We start from the raw sequence: 20,323 nt of genomic DNA on the forward strand, positions 1-20,323 counted from the left end.
TTTTTTTTTTTTTTTTTTTGGGGGGGGGGGGGGGAAATCAGTAAACTGCAATCACTAGTGTGAAGACAGAAACAGAGAAGTAGTGCTAGAAGGGGCCTCCAGAGGTCATCTAGCCCAACCCCCTGCCAGAGATAGGATAATTTCTATTCAAGTCATCCTATACAAATCTATAATTTAACCTATGAGCAAAATTACAGTTACCCCAGACACAACACAAGAACATTTACACCCTAACATGTCACAGGGTAAGCAGAGGGACCAGGACAGCCAACATCCTGCTGCTGCAAAGGTGTTAAAATACACTCAAGAGATCTCAGGCTTCATTGTTTCAGGGTCATGGGAGTCGTAACTAAAATTCATCTCCCTTACCCCTCTCTCATCACCCACAGCCTTGCTGCACTCAAAGGCAAAAACCAATATGCCTGCAATTAAGAACACTGTGTTAAAGTAATTACCAGGTTAGGTGATTAGATCAGACAGTATAATAATCAAAGCTTCTCCTCACTGACCTAAAGGCTGCTCAGGGCAAAGCTCTCGGATGGGCTGTTTTTGAGGGGAGGCCACTGTTAGTGCTAAATGAGGAACAGTAGCTCCCAACCTCCCTCCTCTTAAAAATTACTAAAGTAATTCTTTAAAAAACCTTTTCAGAATGAAATCAGAATAATTCACTATGCTTCTCAGTTAATTAAAAGACCTCAAGAATATTGGTCCAGCATTACAAATTAGTGCCTGTATCTTAGATGGACATATTGTTGCAGTAAATCAGGCTTGCTGAGTAATTTAGGTTCCATTTATTTCTTATTGTGCCTCGCTACAATAAGCATTCATTTGTTTTGATTCAGTGCACATTCTGCTGATTTGGGATTGTAGACAAACTTCTCAATGAGCCTCTTTCATCAATTATTTAAAAAATAAAAATAAGGAATCCTATCAAATAGTTTAGCTTTGATAATTCACCTACAGTGATTATGTAAAACTGTCCATCAGACAATGATTGGTTTAAATTTTAGCATTCAGACAAATGGCCAGTTTTACTTACAGAAGCTCCTCATGAAACTGAAGGGACATTATATTTTGAGCACATAGTTTTGCAGACCTATGTTTTTGCCTGATCAGCATGCATGCATCTTTACAAAAGGACTTGCCAGAAAACCTAGGAGTGGGTTGTTATGTTCCCAATTCCTTACACAGATCGATGTTTCTCTGTTCATTCTAATTTGTGCTCTAATTTGCAGCTTGGAAAATAGCTTCCAACAACTTTTTCCTTTTCATTCAAAGCATAGTCTTCATAACAGAGAAGAGCGCAACTGGTAAAAGCTTGGTTTTAATGATATATTTTTTTCTCAAAATCTCCTTTAAATCTTCAGAGAGATAACAGTTCATCATATTTAGATTTCTGTAGTCATCACTCTATAATGTTTCTTCTACTTTTATTTTTGATTCATTTCCTCAAAGTTGCTCTGGGCTTTTTTCTGATTGATTAGTTAGTAGGACATTAATAGGATTGTGCTAAAATACCAGTTTTATGGGGTTTTTTATTCATTTTTTAATCAAAGCTTATTTATGTGCACTGATAATGGGACTGTACACAACTGAGGCAAATATATATTGTTCTCTATTTTCTAATATTTTCAGAATATTAACATCATGGTAGTTTTAGCATTGAAACAGACCACCTTTTATATACTTTAGGATGAAAACTGGTAACTGGAAGAGCAACAAGTTCCCAGCATCACATGTTAGCTCCCAGTCTTGCAAAGTGAAACACGTCAGTTCATTTTTCTGTTTGGTGAGCAAAAATCTAGCTGCACTGAAGTCAGTAGCAAGGGTTCTGCTCTTAGCAGGACAGGACTACTCATGATATGGAAAGTTAAACATGCAGCTCAGAGGTGATGCCTAGAAAATGATATTTAGAGGTTTGCTTTTGGGAATAGGCTTATAGGTAAAGTAGATATGCAATAGAATAATAGTCCAGGGCAACAGCAAGGGTTAATCGATTTCTAAAAAGCCAGTCTGTGAGTAAGTTTATCCAAGGCCCGCTGTGTCTACTACAAACAGGCAGCAAGCAGGCACAGGCTGGGAAATAAAAGACATGTACCACACTGTTCCATAACATAAGGTGGAACCAGATCACAGGGCCCAAGTGCAGAGCCCTTGGTTTTGGGGGAACAGACCAAATTAGGAGGGTACTGGGAAAGCCCAAATTAGGATGTATACATGTGATGGGCTTGTGAAACAAAGGATTATGCTGACAGGTCAGAAGTAGATGGTATGACAACAACAGCAAGACCAATCAGCAATGCCCAGAGATGAAAAGTCATCACAGAAGGAGAAAAGATATAAAAGGAGGGATTTCAGAGCAGCAAAGGGTCCCCAAGAGGGGAACCCGAGGCTACTATGGACAGAGGGCACACCATGAACCTGTCTTACCTACCCAACTGAGGTGGATGAGAGTGGGATATGAGGGCGGAATGGATGCAAGGGGTGGAGGGGGAGGAAGGTGGGGAAATGGGCCTCAGACTCCAACCTCCAGGCTGCTGACATCTGACATTCAAGAGAGAACCTCAGGGTGAAGCTTGCACACTGGCCAGAAATACTTCAACTCTGATGACAGTTCTAGGACTGGTAGATATAGAATTGTTTGCATTACTCTTATCTGCTATCACTGTATATCAATAAAATTTGACTATTATCAAATGGGAAGGCCATGGTCGGTCTGAGGGTTTTGGGGCCGCCCGGAACAAGGTACCTGGCATGGGCGACTGGTGCCATCTTAGTCAAGGGGGGCACATGGGGTCCCCCAGGAGCAGAAGTCACTGACCGGGAAGTAGCTGCAGCGCTCCTGGACTATTTGGGTCATAAATGCAGTGCCAACAAGAGGTGATGCAGTGCCAACTCATTCAGCCCCATGGACCAGATGAGGAGCACGAGGCCAATTCTTGAGGGCCAATCAGGTCCACAGACTGGCCCTATGCACTGGATCCAGAACTCGGGACATGCACCAGTGAGAGTACACATGCAACATGCACCTGACTGGCTCTGTGCCCTATGTGTGCTGGCTTTAGCCCTACGTGAAACAGACTGGTTCTTTGTACAACATGCACTAACTATGTGGTACCGGGACATGGCATGCAGGGCCGCTCTGAGACCCACAGGCAGCACCATGGGCCTGATGATAGGGTTCCATGGGGCAGATCAGTTTCAGTCAGAAATGGACCTATTTTTCAATTAGGAAAACAAAGAAATCACATCTCTTTTCCTGGAACTGGAACAATGCGTTTAGAAATTAAACCAAATGCAAACAATCTGATGCTGAGGGTGCAAGTACTTTTGTTACAGAACTAGAAAGTATTATTGATAGTTAAAATTAATTCTCATGCTAATATTATCTTCTAAAATGCCCCTTAACAGAATTTCAAAACAACAGTGGCAATACTTTCTGAACTAATTCAGCCCTTCTTGTCCCTTGGTAGCATCATTGTTAGGAAATGGAAAGAAAAGCACTGCAGACAGAAGACAGTGACCATACAGTTCTTAAAGCAGCTGCTCAGTCCTGCTAGTGTGTATGAGTTAATGCACACAAGTCAAGACTATTCACTTGACTAAAGGCTCCAGGATAAAGGAAGCCTTTTCAGTAAATCACAGACTACTTGGCCACACTTAGTCTTCAAGTGAAGTGCTCCTCATGCAAGCCCCACATGTCCAAAAGGACCTGTGCTTCCACAGCCACATGGCTCTGGACCACCTGCAAATAAAGGCCCTGTATAAATTAACACAATAAGGCCATATGGGCCCCACGGCAAGACTCTTTTCTGCATACCTCAATTTCCTCATCTGTAAAATAGGGAGAACAGTTGCTCACTTATGAACTCTGTTTTCAGTTCTTTGATGGAAAAGTGGTATATAGAGGGCAAATTATATTTTATACAATTTACCAAATACTGGATAAACTAAGGCATACTAAGTAACATGAAAAATATTATTAAAGATCATTGGGCCAGATTCTTAGCTTGTACTTATCAGCATAGGCCAATGGGTTTCTGTGACATGCAACAACTAACAAGGACAAACCACTTAAAAGTAAAACACACGATGTAAAAATTCATGGACATTTAAAATATATGATATTAAAACTAAAATCATGATGTTTAAACCAGCAGAGAATCTGAACCAGTATTCAGATATAGATCGTATTATGGTGTTTTGATGCAATATAAATGCCTTATTGTAAACATATATTGTACATATATATTGACATAATGTCAATTTATGCCATTTTCAAGTAACTGGAGTTGTTATAGCTAAACTAATAGCTAACTTCGAAAATACCTGTAATATTTTAGTAATACGATGTGTTGGCAAATGACTTGTAAATGGTAAATATCTGCTTTCTAATACTAGAAAGTCCTACCATATTTTCTAATATATAAAACATGGCTTTTCACACCAAAATGGTCTCTCAAAGTAAAGTACATCTTATACAATAAAGCAGAGGAAGTTAAAAACAAACAAACAAAACAACCACAAACCCTCTCAACAAAACAGATAATTGAAATTAGATACTGGCTCCTTGAAGACAAATCTAGAGACGCTGATAAGAGGCTGCAGGCTGGTGGGGCAGAAGGGGCCAGGGGGAATGGGTGGAAGGGGAGCATATGAAGGGAAAGAACTGTAGCAATCTGAACAGACCCTTAAGTGCTGACCCTCCAGGACTAGCCAGGGAAAGCTGCGGGATATACTGTAAAAGCACAACTTTAATAATTTTTTAGGGGGCTCATCTTACAGAACAGTACATCTTGTACACAGAGAATACAATATTCTGATGTAGTTTAATAGTAGGTCACTGAAAAGTAGTGTTGTTATGATATTTGTTTTTCTCACTTTTGTGGATGTGTTCATTGTGCACAGCATATCTAGGAAGGAAACATTTCCCTTTACCTGATATGTGCTGCTACTATATGGAGTGTGTTAACAATAAAGGTTGCTGCCATGAAGGTAATACTGTTGCTTACTTGAGGCGGTATAGCAAAAATTGTGTGGGTGGTTAAAATCAGTTTCTCGTTGCAAACACAGACTGAATTAATACAGAATTATCAATCTGCTAGAGACACAGGATTCCTCTGACAAGTAATTATGCAACAAATGATTTTGCCCTGTTAATCTAGAATGAAGCCAGAATCATCATATGCAAGTAACCATACAGATAACAGATGCCCCACTTACTTTATGACAGTTTGGAGTTTCTCACAGAGCACAGTGAGGACTGACACAACATCATCACAAAGGGACTCTACTGTAGAACCTCAAAAAGGATGAACAAAGACCATTAAGTATGGCATTAAATACACTTGTCCAGTCAAAGCCACCATCTCCTTAAGGACGTTCAAATGTCACCCAAATAAACTTATGCAAGTTTTGGGCCTTGACAGTAATTGAAGCAATAAGAAAAAAATATAATTTGGCTCCAATGACTTCTGTATGATATCCGAGTATCTGCAAATTTACTTGGGTATGCTTTTTCCTGTGGTTTGTCTCTGTGCTGGTTTTCTGAACCACCAGAAATGTATGTAGAAGTGGGAGGCTCTGAAACTTCAACAGAAACTATGTACATAAGACCAAAGGTCTGTATGGAATCAGGGGAGTCCATATGAGGTACAACAGTCTTCCAACACAGATCTGATTACAGGATCAAGATCCAGAAGAGTTTCTAGCAACCAGGCAAGTAGTGAAGACAGAGTCCTGAGGAAACTGTTTTAAACTGCTGCTATAGTGGGATGAAGGTGCGACTCTTTCACAACCCCCTTCTAACTGAACTATGTCTCAGGACTGGCAAAATTTATGACAAATCAAAGAAGCTATTATATATTGCTTAAATCACCTGGCTGCCCAGTAGATAAGAAACTGCGTGCCCATCTCCAACCTTCTTCTAGTATCTGAAGAAAAAGGCCTTAGAACATTGTTCAAATGTTTGGAGGGAAACCCACTTCACTGAAACACTTAAGATTGCAGAGATAGTATCTTATAATAAATAATTTTTGCTTTCCTGTATGCACTATTGTTCAGATGGTACAGATGAAGGTGTGATTAAAAATGTTGTAAACTATCAAAGATCTGAAGACAATGGCCAGTTCTGAAACTAACTGAAACCATTAATGGGGTACGAGCCACCAATAATGTAATTAATGATATGACTCTGTAGAGCAGTACTATCAAACTTGTTTGGTCCTCAAGGCTGGATCTAGACCGTGGAGCTCCTTGCGGACTAGATCCAAACCCATCTCTGGTAGCAGGCCAAGCAGTGATAGTGTTAACCAACAAGAGTACCTGAACTGCTGTGTTGGCTCAGAAAGCTGCAGAGATTAACATAGTGGTTGTTCACCCCATTGTCACCAAAACAAGTCTCCAAGGGGGCTCAGTAACCCAGAATGAAAAGACAGTGTGTTAACCCACGTAGCCCTGTGAGGTGCTGTGTCAGCTCAGGGAGCCATGAAGATTACTCCTGCCACCGCTGACCTCACCCCTACATACCGAGCCCCACCAGGAGCCTAGCAGGCTGGATGACACGGCTCTAATTGACATCCCTGTCATAAAGGACGTAATCACTGTGACCACGAAATATTTTGGTCACAGTGCAAGGATTCAATGAATGTAAAGAAATAAGGGAGAAGAAACTTTTTTTTTTTTTTTTTTTTTTTAGTCTTTAAAATAAAAGTGGCACAGATATACCTTGACTCATGAACTCCTGCAAAACTTCGTGATTTTCAGTTACCTGCTGTTGAAGGAACAGAATTAGTACAAGTGAAAGAAAATTGTAGGAATATCCAGCATACAAAAGGACTTAGAATTAACATGTAAAAGTCTTAATGTGGGGTTATTCTCAGGAAAGAGAGATGCAAGAATGACATCTTCTTTCTCAACATACTTGTTTCTGTATGTCAGGGTCATATCTGTATTTCTTGTAAAAAACATTAAAAAATCCAACATTTAAAAGTGATTTAAATTTAGGTGCCAAATTCCTGGTGAAAATAATTGGGAAATAAGCTCCCAAGATCTAGAGCCTTAAAAATATTTAGGCACCCAACTGATTTTAGCAGATGCCTTCAAAAAACACATGTGCCCCAAATATTTATGCCCTGGTTACTTTCAATAGGACTTAGCTCCTAAGTCAGTTTGGTACTCTTGAAAAAAAAAATGCATCCCTTGATCTCTGTTAACACTGTAAAGGCGGTATAATACAGTGCAGGGTTCCTGAGGTCCTTTTCAACCCTTATTTTCTGTGATTCTATGATTCTTCCCTGGAGTACAAAGAACTCATGGAAGACTCAGTTGAACTCCTGTCAGCCTCATCAGTTTGCCAGGAGCTACGTACAACCTGCGTAATGTCTATAAGTAAGGGTATAAGAACAGAAAGTATGCAACTCAGTTGTCAGTTTTCCATAGAATCAGTGGAGCTACCGCTTAGGAAAATAACATAAAATTACATTTTAAGAAATTCTTTTGACTTATACACTAGCCACACTTGATATAGGAAATACAAATAAATGTATACAGACTCATTTTTGCAGCTATTATACAGGATAAAACTAGACTCAAATTTCTGATTATTTAACCAGAAACTGAATCACTAAATTCACAAATGCTTTAAGAAAAAAAAAAAAGCACATTTGCAAACAAACCAAAAACAGCCTCACAAACCAAGCCAAAACATTTCTTAATTAATCTGTAAAATAGTGCTAACAAGTGCAAAAAAGGCCAAGATGATTTCAAAATTGTGCAGAAGTGCTTACAACCCCATCTGGGTAAAATATTAAACCTCCACCCTTCGAGGTTTTTAAGGCTCAGCTAAACAAAGCCTTGGCTAGGATGATCTAGTTGGGGATGGTCCTGTTTTGAGATGGCAGTTGAACTAGGTAACCTCCTGAGGTCCTTTCCAACCCTCATTTTCTATGATTCTATGATTAAAGAGTAGTGCAAACAGCTCTCATACAGAGCAGGGCTGTCTAACTTCCAAGTGACTGGGAGCCACACGGCACATGGGCCATGTCAGCAGGGAAATACATGGCCCATGGGAAAGAAATGGGGTCCTTTGGGTCACCCACCCCGGCCCCTACCCTTGGCTCCCTGGGTACACCACACCATGAAGGTGCCCCAGGTCACAGGCTCTCCTGGCACTAGGATCCTGGCCACCACACCCCTGAAGTACTGGCAAGAAACAGAAACTAGAGGAGGGACAAGCAGCTGGAGATCCTGGCTGCTGCTGCAGCTAGACTGATGGGGGAGCAGTGGCTGAGTGGGAGCCCGGGGCCCACAAATTAACCTCATGATGAACCTCATGCAGTCTGCAGGCTGACAGTTGGACAGCCCTGCAACAGAGTTAAAATATTCCAGTTATTTTTGCCAATGAGCCAGATGGTTAAAAAGCCCTCTGGCTAAATCATATAATTAATTTGCTTCAAATCTTCTCATTAAAATCATAAAAATGTCAGCTATAGTTTCAATAGCTGAGAATTTGTTCTGTATGTGCAATGATTATTATGCAAGAACTTCAGTGCAAGAACAATTTTGCCTGGACCTTAGAATGATGAACAAAAACAGTAAGCAAGAGAAAAGTAAAAAGGAAGCAAGGTCAAGGCAATCTAACAGCAGCACAAAGCCTTTCCTGCAAAACAAAACACTGAGCCCATCTGCTGGAAGAAAAGATTGAACAACACAAGGGTTCTGGCTCTGATGGAGTGTTTGCTAGGAGAGCACAGACTGAACCTCACAAGAGAGATCGTTTTAAAACAGTAGTCATGTTGGAATGCTCAACTGAAGCCATAAGGTACGGCCAATAGCCACGGTATGCTGCATACAGAGACACCTGTGAAACACTCCACCATCTGCTTATAAAGGAAGACTCACTGTGTTCTCTTGCTTTTGCCGGAGCTGTAAAGTCAGGTCACTCAACATTTGGCTGAGGGTTGCGCGCACAGCAGTGTTAATACTCCGCTGGTGACAGCTAGACACATATGTTTCAATGCAAACCTGGTGAGGAAGCAAGAAAACAGCACATAGATAAGAATTAAAGTTATAAATATCCCATCCTGAATTAAAGTCAAGCTCTCAGCTATGCAGAAGATTTACTAGTTTGTGGAGGTCAAAACATTTTCAGCAATGTGACTAGCTAAAAATCAATTAAACATCAATAAGCAGCAGAAAATATGGCAGGTTATTTAAGTTTTATTTCTCTTGAAGTAGCATAAAATTTTGGTTTTAAACTTTGGTGCTCTGGCACTTGCTTTACATAGTTCATATTTCTTAAATATTAGTCCTATTGGTTAATTCCAGTGACATTGTCATGACACCAACAAGGACCAAATAAATCAGTATAGACCATCATTCTAAATTCAGCTTCCTAAACATAAAAATCATATTTTCAGCTGAGGCACAAAACCTTTTTTCCTTTTTAAATTATGTTGTCTCAATTACCATTGAAATGGGTTTTTGTATGAATTTCAAACAGCTCCTGTTATTAAGAAGCAACTGGCATCTCAGTTTACTATACATCATGATTTTAGCTTATTTTTTATCAGTATCCAAAGGTTTTCAGGTGCCCATAAATGGAGAAAAATATTGTTATTGTTAATGTTGAGCAGAGTATCTATTCTAAGTCTGTGGTTAGTTGCTCAGACCTTTTCCTTCAGGGATGAAATTTTTCATGCTTGATATGTGCCCAAAGGTGATATTTTGCGGACACATCAAATTGCAATACAGCTTGAATCCTGTGGGTGGGGATGGTGCCAACTGCAGTGTCCTTTATAAGATTTATTTTCAGAAAAGTGTCTCTCCAAAACCATTAGTAATTACTGTGCTGTCATTTTTGATGCAGGGACTCTGGTTTGATTATGGGGTAATTAGTGCCTCCTACTGGGACCAGATTATTGAACAGACTCCTATCAATAAACTGTGATGCAAAGAAGCAACTCCACTCTCTTTGGTCTACAGCAAGTCCTCCTATTCTGCCTATGCACAGCTGTTATGCATATAGGCTTAGTCCCTGTTTTTGTAATATCTGGATGTTCTTCAAGCAGCCACCATTCAGGTGCATAAGGGTTACATTCATTTTGAATGGGGTTACATCTTCCTTGAAAAGTGTGTGTGTGTGTGTGTTCATATTCACTCATGCCTGTAAGCAGACTTTTGGAGAGAGACCATGTTCTAAAAAGGCCAAGGAGAGGAACAAAAGATTGAAAAGGGTCTCCTGGGCCACTGAGTCCAGTCCCCAATGATGATACCTTGTGAAAAGCCATTGGTGAAGGGACACCAGTAAAAATGCGAGAGCACAGGGCATTGAAGAGGTGAGCAATGGACACTTTGATCATTTCATGCATTCGGGGACTTCCAGCTTTATGACAGGCAAAACACAACTAAGAAAGCAAAACACAGTGGGTTAGACAAAGTAACACAATGAGTTCAACAAGGCAAACTCCTACCATGCATGCCTTAATGAATAAAAGATAATAATCATGAGCATAAAATAACCTTTCATGCTGGAGCCTGGCAGATAGTAAATCTATGGTAAGTAACAAGATACAGCAATATTTACTGTAGCTTCAATACAAATAATAGCTAAGCCATGTACCCAGCAGTCTTCACAAATATTACCCCTTCACAGGACTGCAGCAAAACGAACAGGCAATACTATCCCAAATTTATGGCCAGGGAAGCTAAGGCTGAGGAAAGGGCCAATATGCTCAATGTCTACTAACTTAAGGGGTCTTTAATGTCAGTACCTAATTTGCATTAATTAGGTGTCACAGGACAGCCAGGTGTCTGCACAGAGAACTCCCATCACAGGGCAGTCCCTGGGGTACATGGCCAGTTGAGACAGCAAAGCAGGTCCCACTCTGATATGTGGCATATCAAGGAAGGAAGAAGGCCTGCCAGAGAGGAAAGGGGTCAGAGAACATCTCCACAACATCTCCACATCTCCATCTCCTGGCTGGAGCCAGGTCAGTGATAAATCAAGGAGCCTTATCAGCAGGCAGGGGGAGCAAAATCTTACCTGGACTTTGCTTACTACACAGTGAAGGCAGCTGCTACTACTACTGCTGCTCCTGTAGCAGCATCAGCTTGTGCTCTAGCAGCCTCGTGGCACAGGCTCCCTGGGGTCTTGCCCCTGGTTCCCACTTTGCTTTCCTCCCCACCTCCCTGATATGCAACTGGGTGCAGGGCTGCTGCAGCATGAACTGGGTCCTGTGGCAAAGTGGAGGGAGGGGGAAAGGGCAAGTGCATCACCCCATTCACCCTACTCATTCCCTACTCCTGATACGCTGCTGGGTGCAGAGCTGCACCTGCCTGTTCCTCTGGCCAGGCAATGCATGGCTGACCATGCCATGACAAAATCCTGGAGGGAGTGGAGACAGGGATGATTCTGGCACCCCCTCAGTATTCAACCCCATTTGCACCCTCACCTTGTTACACTACTGGTCAGAGTACAGGTGCGGGGGAAAACTGAGTCCTCATCACTGGAAGTCTAAGGCCCTTATACTGTTCCAGGATTAGGTTTACACAGGTATTTAGGCATCTGAAGATACAGGTACCCAATACAACCTGAAGATCAAAGGGAATTAAATCTTGACTTTGACACATTCTTTTCTGACAGTTATATTGGCAAATGTCCTCATGTAGATGCAACCATGAGAGAGAGAGAGAGAGAGAGAGAGAGGAGGAAGAGTTTTTACTGGTATATCTTGTACCAGTAAGAACAGAATAAACTACATTGGTAAAAAGCTTTGACCTGTATAACTGAATTTGTAGTAGGGTTTTGCATGTATAAAAGTGTCATAAAATATCACCCTTATAACTTGTGTGACTACAGTCATGTCATGTAGAAGTGCAGACCCGGCCCTTTGGAAGTGATAATGTGGTATAACCACTAGCAATGGGAGAATCAATTCGTTAATGCTGAAACAAAAGCTGACCTTTATTGAGAGATTTTAAATAGAAAAAAAATCATCTGCATATTGTAAGCTGAATTCATAGAAGAATAGAAAATGTGATTTGAGGGAATAATTATGGTTTGTGGATGTCTCTAGAGAACAGAACATGAAACATGCACTAGCATTCATTGTTTTCCAAGGCCTGTATAGTGCCTCAAAGATTGAAGTATTAGAGAGAGCTATTAAATCCTGTTTTTATTGTGTATATATGGTTCTATCCAGAGCACACCGATATATCACCAATATATTGGGCTTGACGCACCTTTGATTTTCACCAGTTTCTGACCTGTACAATAGAAAGTCTGACAAAGGGAAGCTGCAGTGATGGAAAGTAGCTGTAACTTCTCCTCCGCATGTGGAATTAAAGCTACTAGGGCTTAAACTACCTTGAAAAATGGGTAACATAAGTAGGAAGATCGCCAGTGCTGCTGGCCATTGATGCTGTGTAAGTACATCTTCACGGGCATCTCACATGGACCCTTAGCAGCAGCAACCTAGTTCGAGTACAGGATTTTCACACTACTAAAGTGGCAAAACTAGAAGCTATACAGGCCATCCCAAATGATAACAATTATGTATTGTGCATGTGCCATACATACAAACCACTTTAGGAATGTCAGCTATGTCTACATCGTAAACTGAATGTTGCACTGCTCCAGGTGGGATACCTCCTCAGCTGACAGCATTGTTGTCATGTTTGTGTAGCACATATAGTAGGCCAACAGAGAATTTCAATGCTTTGCATTGGGACTGTATTTTTGCATCCCTTTGCAGGTAAATCTGGTTAGATACCTAGGGGCTGGGGTGGCATGGGTACAAGTTCAAGGTCACAGCAGAAGTGCTTATTGTAACGGCCTGTTAGATTCCAATGAATCTATGAATGCCATTAAATACCTTGTCACAAGGACATGAACAAGGAAGGAAAGGTTAGTTACCCAGGTAAGCCTGCTTGTTTTCTTAGTTACCATGCTTCCTTTCCCTCCAAGATCAGGAGTTGGCAAGATCTGGCCTACAGCCCCATCAGATCCAGCCTGTGGAGCCAGTGGGCTTTGCCTGTGCCTGTGCTCACACTAGGGAGGACCAGCAAGGAACTGTGCTAGGGCACAACAGGTGGAAGCTGTGCCTGTATCACTGCTGCTTCCCTTAGCCAAACCACCCCCTAGCTGTGGTACCCAGCTCTGTGCTTTGTGGGAAGTTGTGCTGCGGCTGTGAGAGGTGGTGCGGGATACAAGGAGAGGCAGCAGAGATGCAGCTTACGGCTGCCCAACCCAGACACAGCTTTCCAACCAGCTGGAAGCTGCACCTGCACTGCATCCTGGGAGCTGGAGGCTGGGGAATGTAGCACCTGGTGCATAGCTTCAGCTATCTGGCCTCACTGCGTGGGCAGGGAAACCCTCTTGCTACTGACATGCCTCCAAAGCCACTTGGTCCAGATTGGACCAGAGCTGGGTTGTCTCAGTGCACAACTGTAAACAGTTGCTGGCTGCTGCCCTAGATAGGAACACAATGATGAGGGATCAATTTATTCTTCAGATTTAGAAAGAAGCTACCTGTGTAAACCCAGTCATTGTTACTGTTTTTCCTCCTTTGTGCCTCAACTAAAAGCTAATGTTTCCAAGCTAGTTTGAGTAATTTCTTTTCAATACCCACTAATTTCACTTGCAGTTGTCCAGAAGGTCTTTCAAAACAAGTAGAGTACAGACTGATATTTCCATGTGTAATTGAAATAGAAAGAAGGAAACAAATAATGTTTTTATTTCCTGTTGCTCACAAGAACAGTTACTAAATGGGTTAAAAAACAAAGGAATGCTATCAATGAGTTTTCGAGCATTTTCATACAAACCTTGTCATTGCTCTACTCTGTACTGAACTCTGTATATGTTCCCTGCAACTATATTACAGAACTTGCTCTATATAGTTTTATATTAATTTTTAAATGCAACAGCCTCTACCAAACAACAGGGATGAATGTTCTGATGTGTCTGTTCCTTCCTGGATAAATGTCAGGCCAGTGGCTCATTACTTGTCATTGTGCAACTTGTCTGAAAATGCTCACTTACAAACAAATCTTCTCTTGGCAGGTGCATTTTTTTCCTGCAGCCAAAGCTCTTTTACAAATTAATCCAGACTGAAATTTAATAAGAAAAAAGAAAGACTGATTCAGAGCAACAGGGCAATGTAATAAATCTAGAGATGTAATAAATCCCTTTCATGGAAGCCTCAGGAGTGAGGCACACAGTACGAATGCACATTATATGCTCCACACAACTCTAATGGGATTGTGGTATAGTTTCACAAAAGAGGAATTTGGCACTATCTGGTGTCATAAAGTAAATGAAGCGCACATATAATAATTGAACCATCCCTGAGAACCAGTTCACAACTGTGTGAAGTGCTGTGGCTCATACCAGTGGGTGGGAGTGAGCACTTAGCCCAACAGGTTTCACAAGTGGGTGAATGGAGAATGTTTGTACCCATGCTTTAGAAGTCCTAGCACTTGGATAACTTGTAGTCAGTGTATTGTCACATTTCTAATTTCTCTTGTTTCCTAAACATAAGCTAAAAAAACTTCAATAGCCTGCAAATAACTGAAGTCTACAATGCACTTGCCTGACTTTGGAGGGAAAAGGTAATCCTCAGATCTATGTTCTTTGGTTCCCAGAAGTTGGAGGGGGTTGGGGGAGAGGGGCATGTTGATGGGCTGTGTTGGGTAGGGAGCGAGGACAGAGCTGGCTGTTAGAAAGGTAGCATTTACTGCGGAAACAGTGCAAGGGAAGTCTTTGATAAAAAGTTGTGTCAACAAAAGTTTAAAAAAAAATAAAGGGAGCAGTAGAGTTTGGGCTTCACACCAGAGTGGCAAGTTGCAGTGGAGTGGGAGAGGCACAGGGCAATGTAATATGGGATGCCTGGAGGACTGACCAGATCACAGCACGCTTGGTGTCAACCTCTAATACTGAATCGGTGCAAACTGATTCAAAATAGTATTTGATTTTGCAGGAACACTTTTGAACCATTCCAGGTGGATTTAGACTGGTTTAACAGGCTTGTATATCTGTCCTCTTGAAGTTTAAGCAACATTACTATTCTAAGTGTCATGTGTGTCCATGCTCCAAAAAGAATTTCCATCAGTAGAAAGTGCAGCTTCTAGTGCAGGTAAACAGCTATCGTCTCTGTACAACTGCTAATCATACCTAAATATATATAACAGTAACAACAGTAATATTTTTTTCCATTGAGAAAAGAGTGCAACAGCTATTTAGATTACTTCAAACCCAGTTCATTTAGGGAAGGCACGCTCTACTTGGTGGAAATAGATTAAATAAAACAAGCCCCATTAGGCTGGAAGTCACTCACCTCAGCAATCTTCAGTACTGAACTTCCATTCATCTCAAAGGTAGAGGTGTATGTTATGCAGAGCAAAACCTTCAATAAAAAGGGGAAGGGGGAAGATAAGGCACAAGAGCTTTAATTTCAATCACTTCTTTGTTCTGTGCTGTTTATATTACCTGTTGTGTCCCATCCCAGCCCCACATCTTTTTTCCAAATCCTCTTCTCCATAACTACTACCATTTTCCACAGTAGATGAACTCTTAACAGGTCATGTCAATGTTGCCTCTCAGCTGAGCCTTGGACTGATGCTTAACTGCCAGGCTAAGGCATGTGTGGGGCAAAGATGAGTGGGTGGAGTTTCTTTCACAGTGGGTGCATCTACATTGTGCAATTAATGCAAAGCAATAAACTCTGGAGCAGTTTGAGCTGCAGTAAACTACTCCCAGGTACAGCATCTACACATGCACCTGGTACAGCAGCAATTTGAGCCAGGGTGGAGCAGGCCCGGGCTGACAGGGGACATGGGGGTCAAGTGTAGCTTCCGGGTGGCAGCATAAGGGCTGGCTGAAACACGCATGTGGCTAGGCAGCAGGCAGGAGTCTGGCCTACCCCTAGCTGGGCTAACTAGGTGAAATTTACGCCCACAGTCAGTGTCTACACATGCATTTAATGACAGTAAATTGCCCCGGTGTGTAGATTAGTTTACTGTGGCCTAATACTGTCACATGTGTGAAGGGCAATGATTTACTCTGCAGCTAATTAGTCTACTCCACAGTAAAGCACATGTGTAGACACGGCCAGTGAATATCTTTGGCTCAGCTGGGAATCAGTAGATGGCCTAAGCATCACTCATTACTGGTACGGAGACAGAGCAAGAGCAGCAAAGCTACCAAATGGTTCCCAGAAGTTCCCAGGAGACTTATCATTGTTGATACAAAGATGACAGAGGTAAAGCAAGCACAATAGGGTAAGTTATGCTGCTCTTTGTCAGTGAAGAAAGATGGTCCAGTGGTTGGAGTTCTAGCCTGGGACTTGAAATCTAGGTCTAGACCCTGTTCTATCACAGGCATGATTCAACCTTGAGAAAGTTACATTGGCCAGATCCTCACAGTATTTACATACTCAACTCAGATCAATTTCAGTAGGAACTCAGTGTCTAAATACCCCTGAGGATCTCAGATGCAATGCTAGCCTGGAGCTTCATGTCGGAGCACCCAACTTTTAGGTGCATGGATCCCTGAGTGAAATCCTGAGTTTGCCTTCCAGGAACTTCATACAGTACCCCGAGTGAATTAGACACCCCAGAAGAGGGGTCATAAAAGCCAGAATGTTGAGCTGGGAGCCATTTAGGTCAAGCATCAGCAGCTTTTGGTACAAGGAGTCATTTTAATGCAAGCAGAAGGCAGGCTGCTCCTTCCAAATCAACTGCTAGCACTGCCACTGCTGCTTCCCCTGCTACTGCTGCTCCCACCCTCCCTACTTCAGCCACACTGACCTCTGATAGAAGCACTGCAAAAATACCCTGGCACTGAATCACTGCACTGCAGATGCCCTGGCTTCACAGGCCAGAGCTGATTGCTTGGTGGGCCAAATCTGGGCTGCAGGCCATAGGTTGCTGACCCCTGATCTAGGCTAGTAGGAAACTCAGACTTGACCTTTGTTTTGACTCTCAAAGCCAATGTTCCTTGTCTCAAACCAAACTTCCTTGACTCTCAAAGCTAATCTTCTTCGGCTCAAAAAGTCTGAAATAGCTTGCAATGCTCCATGCAAACCCTGACTACTTTCTCAAGCCAGAGGGAAGCAATGAGATGTACGGAGAGTTGAGATTTCTAGAAATGTAAGAGGAGGATTTTTTTCATATGGGAACCTCTAAGCACCAATACAAATAGGAAGAAAATATTCTCAGACAATCATTTGAATGTTGATCGTGTCTCTATAAGCTTCCACAGTCTCTTGCAGCCCTTCTGTTATCTATTTTCTTCTTTCACAGGGGAGTGCTGCAGCATGATAAATTAGAGATACTAATTAGAAATCATTTTTTTAAATTTAGTGGATTTGATCTTATTCTGTTATAGACTGTGCGTTTACCCTGGAAAAGGTTTTCTGTGCTTAGAAAGTGGAATATATAAAATACGACTCTGCCACAACAGATGTGATTAAAGGTTGCAAAGAGCAGTGATTTAGGAGACTACTGCCCAGAGAGCTCCCTGCTAAATCCAGGCTGTTCTCACCTTGTAACATGGTTTGTTTCACAATATATAGGTATTTTATGAAGTCAGGTGCGTTGACCTGAGCTAGCTGGCTGAACCGATTTTCAGGAAAGAGTCACATTCCTCTAGTTGGTGACATCATCCCTAGGGCAGTTCAGCACTCTGATGTCCCTCCCCACCTTTAAGGAAAAAAAATAAAGAGAATCTGCCTTCTGCAGATTCAGCACCCCTCTATAGTGCTGTGCATTTACTGAGGCCAAGGAACACTTGAGCATCATAATACATGTCAGATAGGCTCTTCTGTGCAGTTGACCTGCTCCAGATAGCAAAATCATCCATTACTGATAAGTGCTTAATAACATGGAAGGAAATTAACAAAGCAGAAAGACCCTGTAGCATGAAGGATCTTTTGATCAATGCTTACCAGTTCTTAGCAGGACAGATGAAAAACCCATCTGCAGAGAAGTGTGTCATTTTCCCCACAGGATATAAATATCTATATTCTCATAAGCTCTTGCCAGACTGAAAAATATTCACTGTATTCAGAAACACCATGGATTTTAAAAAAATTAGGTGGAAGATCAGTTAAAAAACAAAACACCGTAACACAGATGGAGAGTTTTATTTTGTAGTATTGTGTCCAGGTCTATGAACAAATCCCCCCCACTCCCCTTTCTCCCCCAGTCTTATAAAATCCTCTGCAAATTCAGTGGGCATAGAGAAGCTGAAACTTATTTTAGAGAAGACTGTACTGGAATAAAAGTAGGCTAACAGAAATGACTGAATTTCAGTTATTCCTCACTCTTATCTTGGACTTTTGGTTCTTTCTATGTAGGACCCAAATAAGGCAGATGATAGCTTCTATAGGACCAGGGCCCACATACATGCAAGGCCATGTAGCCTCCTTCCTACATCTGCCTGTCCCCTGGCAGCAGGAGGGATTGGGGTTTGGCACCCAGGCAGAAGCCTGTGGGCTGCGAGTTGGACAGTCCTGGTGCAGATCTATGCCAGGGCATTTGGAAGAAGGGCACAGGAAGGAAGCACCTATGAAGCACAGGAGTTCTGGATTCTATGCCCAAACTCTATACTACTTATATGGTACTCTTTAAGAGTGCTGCCAAGAAGCAGGCCCTACCTACCAGCTCTCACTCTGCATGTGCCAAACCTGGAAAGGAGGTAGTGAAACCACCCTCTGAACAACTTGGGCTGCTGATGTTGAGCACTGTCTCTGGCATTCTTGAAAGTGGTGACAACAGGCCCCCAAAGGTAGCTTCATTGTCTGATTGCTTCCTACCCCCCACAACTGGACCCTCAAAAATTGTATGAGCAACTCTTGTTTCCTTCATAAGACTTCTCTGCTCTATTATGGAAGCTCATCTCAGCATTATTTTGCAAATGTTTTCATGATTTTTATAATGCTTAATTTCAAAAGCATTCTATGGCACACAAGGGAATGCCATATTTTCTAGCATATAACCTGATCCTGAAAATAACATATACATTGATTTGAAAAGTGCAAAGAAATAAAAAGAGGTACCGTGTGTAAGTATCTGAATAGCAGAAACTAGGAAGGCAAGCTTGTTCCTGAACTTCCTGCCAGTCCCACATTCTGGCCCGGGCTGCATGCCAGCTCTAAGGCCACAGGCTAGGTTAGACCTGCAGTGCCAGATCTGGGACCATGCACTAGGTGGCACCAGGTGTGGCTGAGGACCAACTCTGCAGGCTGGCCCAACTGGCTGCATAGGGCCATATCATCTGGCTGGAGGGGTGGGGAAGGATCCCCATAGATCTGGAAGTTTGGCAGCAGGCAAATTTCATGGCACTTAATATTGCCACTGCTCCCCCAACACCAAATTCCTGCACCCACAGGGATTTGTTCTTGCATATAAATGCACATCCCAGTTTTCACCAGCTGGTTTGGGGGAGAAAGATACAGGTTATAGGTGAGAAAATACAGTACATCCCAGTGAAATGCACTCTTCGGAGTCTGCTGCTCAGAATTATGATCCCTATTTGCTTTCCCTCATTTAATTTTTTCTGTCTTCCATTCATAAATAGCTGCAACCTCCCAGACCAGGAAACAAGCTTTGCTTTTCTGTCACTGTTATCAAAGCCCCTCCAGTTAAATAGGCAATTAAATCATTAACTGAGAGGCAGACCAAGCACTAGCCTGAGTCAAATGGTAAATCACCCGGCTGCTGATGTTCCGGTGATAATGATTACCTTCTTTTCAAGGTGCTGCTCCCTTCCCCCATGGCTGTGTTAAGCCAGCTTCTCCCTGGGCTCAGGCTTGGTCCTCCTCCTGGCCTGTGTCAGGCCCAGGCCCAGGCCCAGGCCCAGGCCCACTCCTCCCCTCCACCCCCTGCTGCCGCTGCCGCGGTGTACCCACTATTCCCCCAACCCACATCGGGCCTGCTCCTCCTCCCCACCGCTGCTGCCTCAGTCCTGCAGGCAGCAACAATGGAAGTGGGGAGGGATGGGCTGAGGCCAGAGCCAGTGGTCTGGCCCCTTCACAGCGTCTTGACTCCTCTACCCCCTGCACCACCATCTGCAAGGAGGTGTGCTGGCCTTGCCGCCTCCCCCGCCCCCGTCCCCACCATCATGGCAGCACTCCATTGTCAACAGCTCCTATTCTCTGCATCTCTGCACTCTAATTGGCTGTTTGTCAGCCAGCTGGAGTGTGCATAAAGAGTGACAGACAGACAGACTTAGGCTTTTATAATTCATAGATTCATAGATGTTAGAGTCGGAAGGGACCTCAATAGATCATCGAGTCTGACCCCCTGCATAGGCAGGAAAGAG

General features: G+C 42.5%; 1 protein-coding gene across 1 annotated transcript in view; it reads right to left on the bottom strand.

Annotated features, from left to right (window-relative positions):
- Positions 1–20,323, bottom strand: part of ARFGEF3 (ARFGEF family member 3) — a 168,086-nt gene that overhangs the window by 72,754 nt on the left and 75,009 nt on the right. Inside the window, 5 exon segments of the mRNA XM_025200306.1 lie at positions 5,224–5,302; positions 6,727–6,772; positions 8,902–9,024; positions 10,275–10,406; positions 15,336–15,404. Of these exon segments, the coding sequence (XP_025056091.1) occupies positions 5,224–5,302; positions 6,727–6,772; positions 8,902–9,024; positions 10,275–10,406; positions 15,336–15,404 (449 nt within the window).

Source organism: Alligator sinensis, unplaced genomic scaffold, assembly GCF_000455745.1.
Source record: "Alligator sinensis unplaced genomic scaffold, ASM45574v1 scaffold542_1, whole genome shotgun sequence".
NCBI classification, from domain to species: Eukaryota; Metazoa; Chordata; order Crocodylia; family Alligatoridae; genus Alligator; species Alligator sinensis.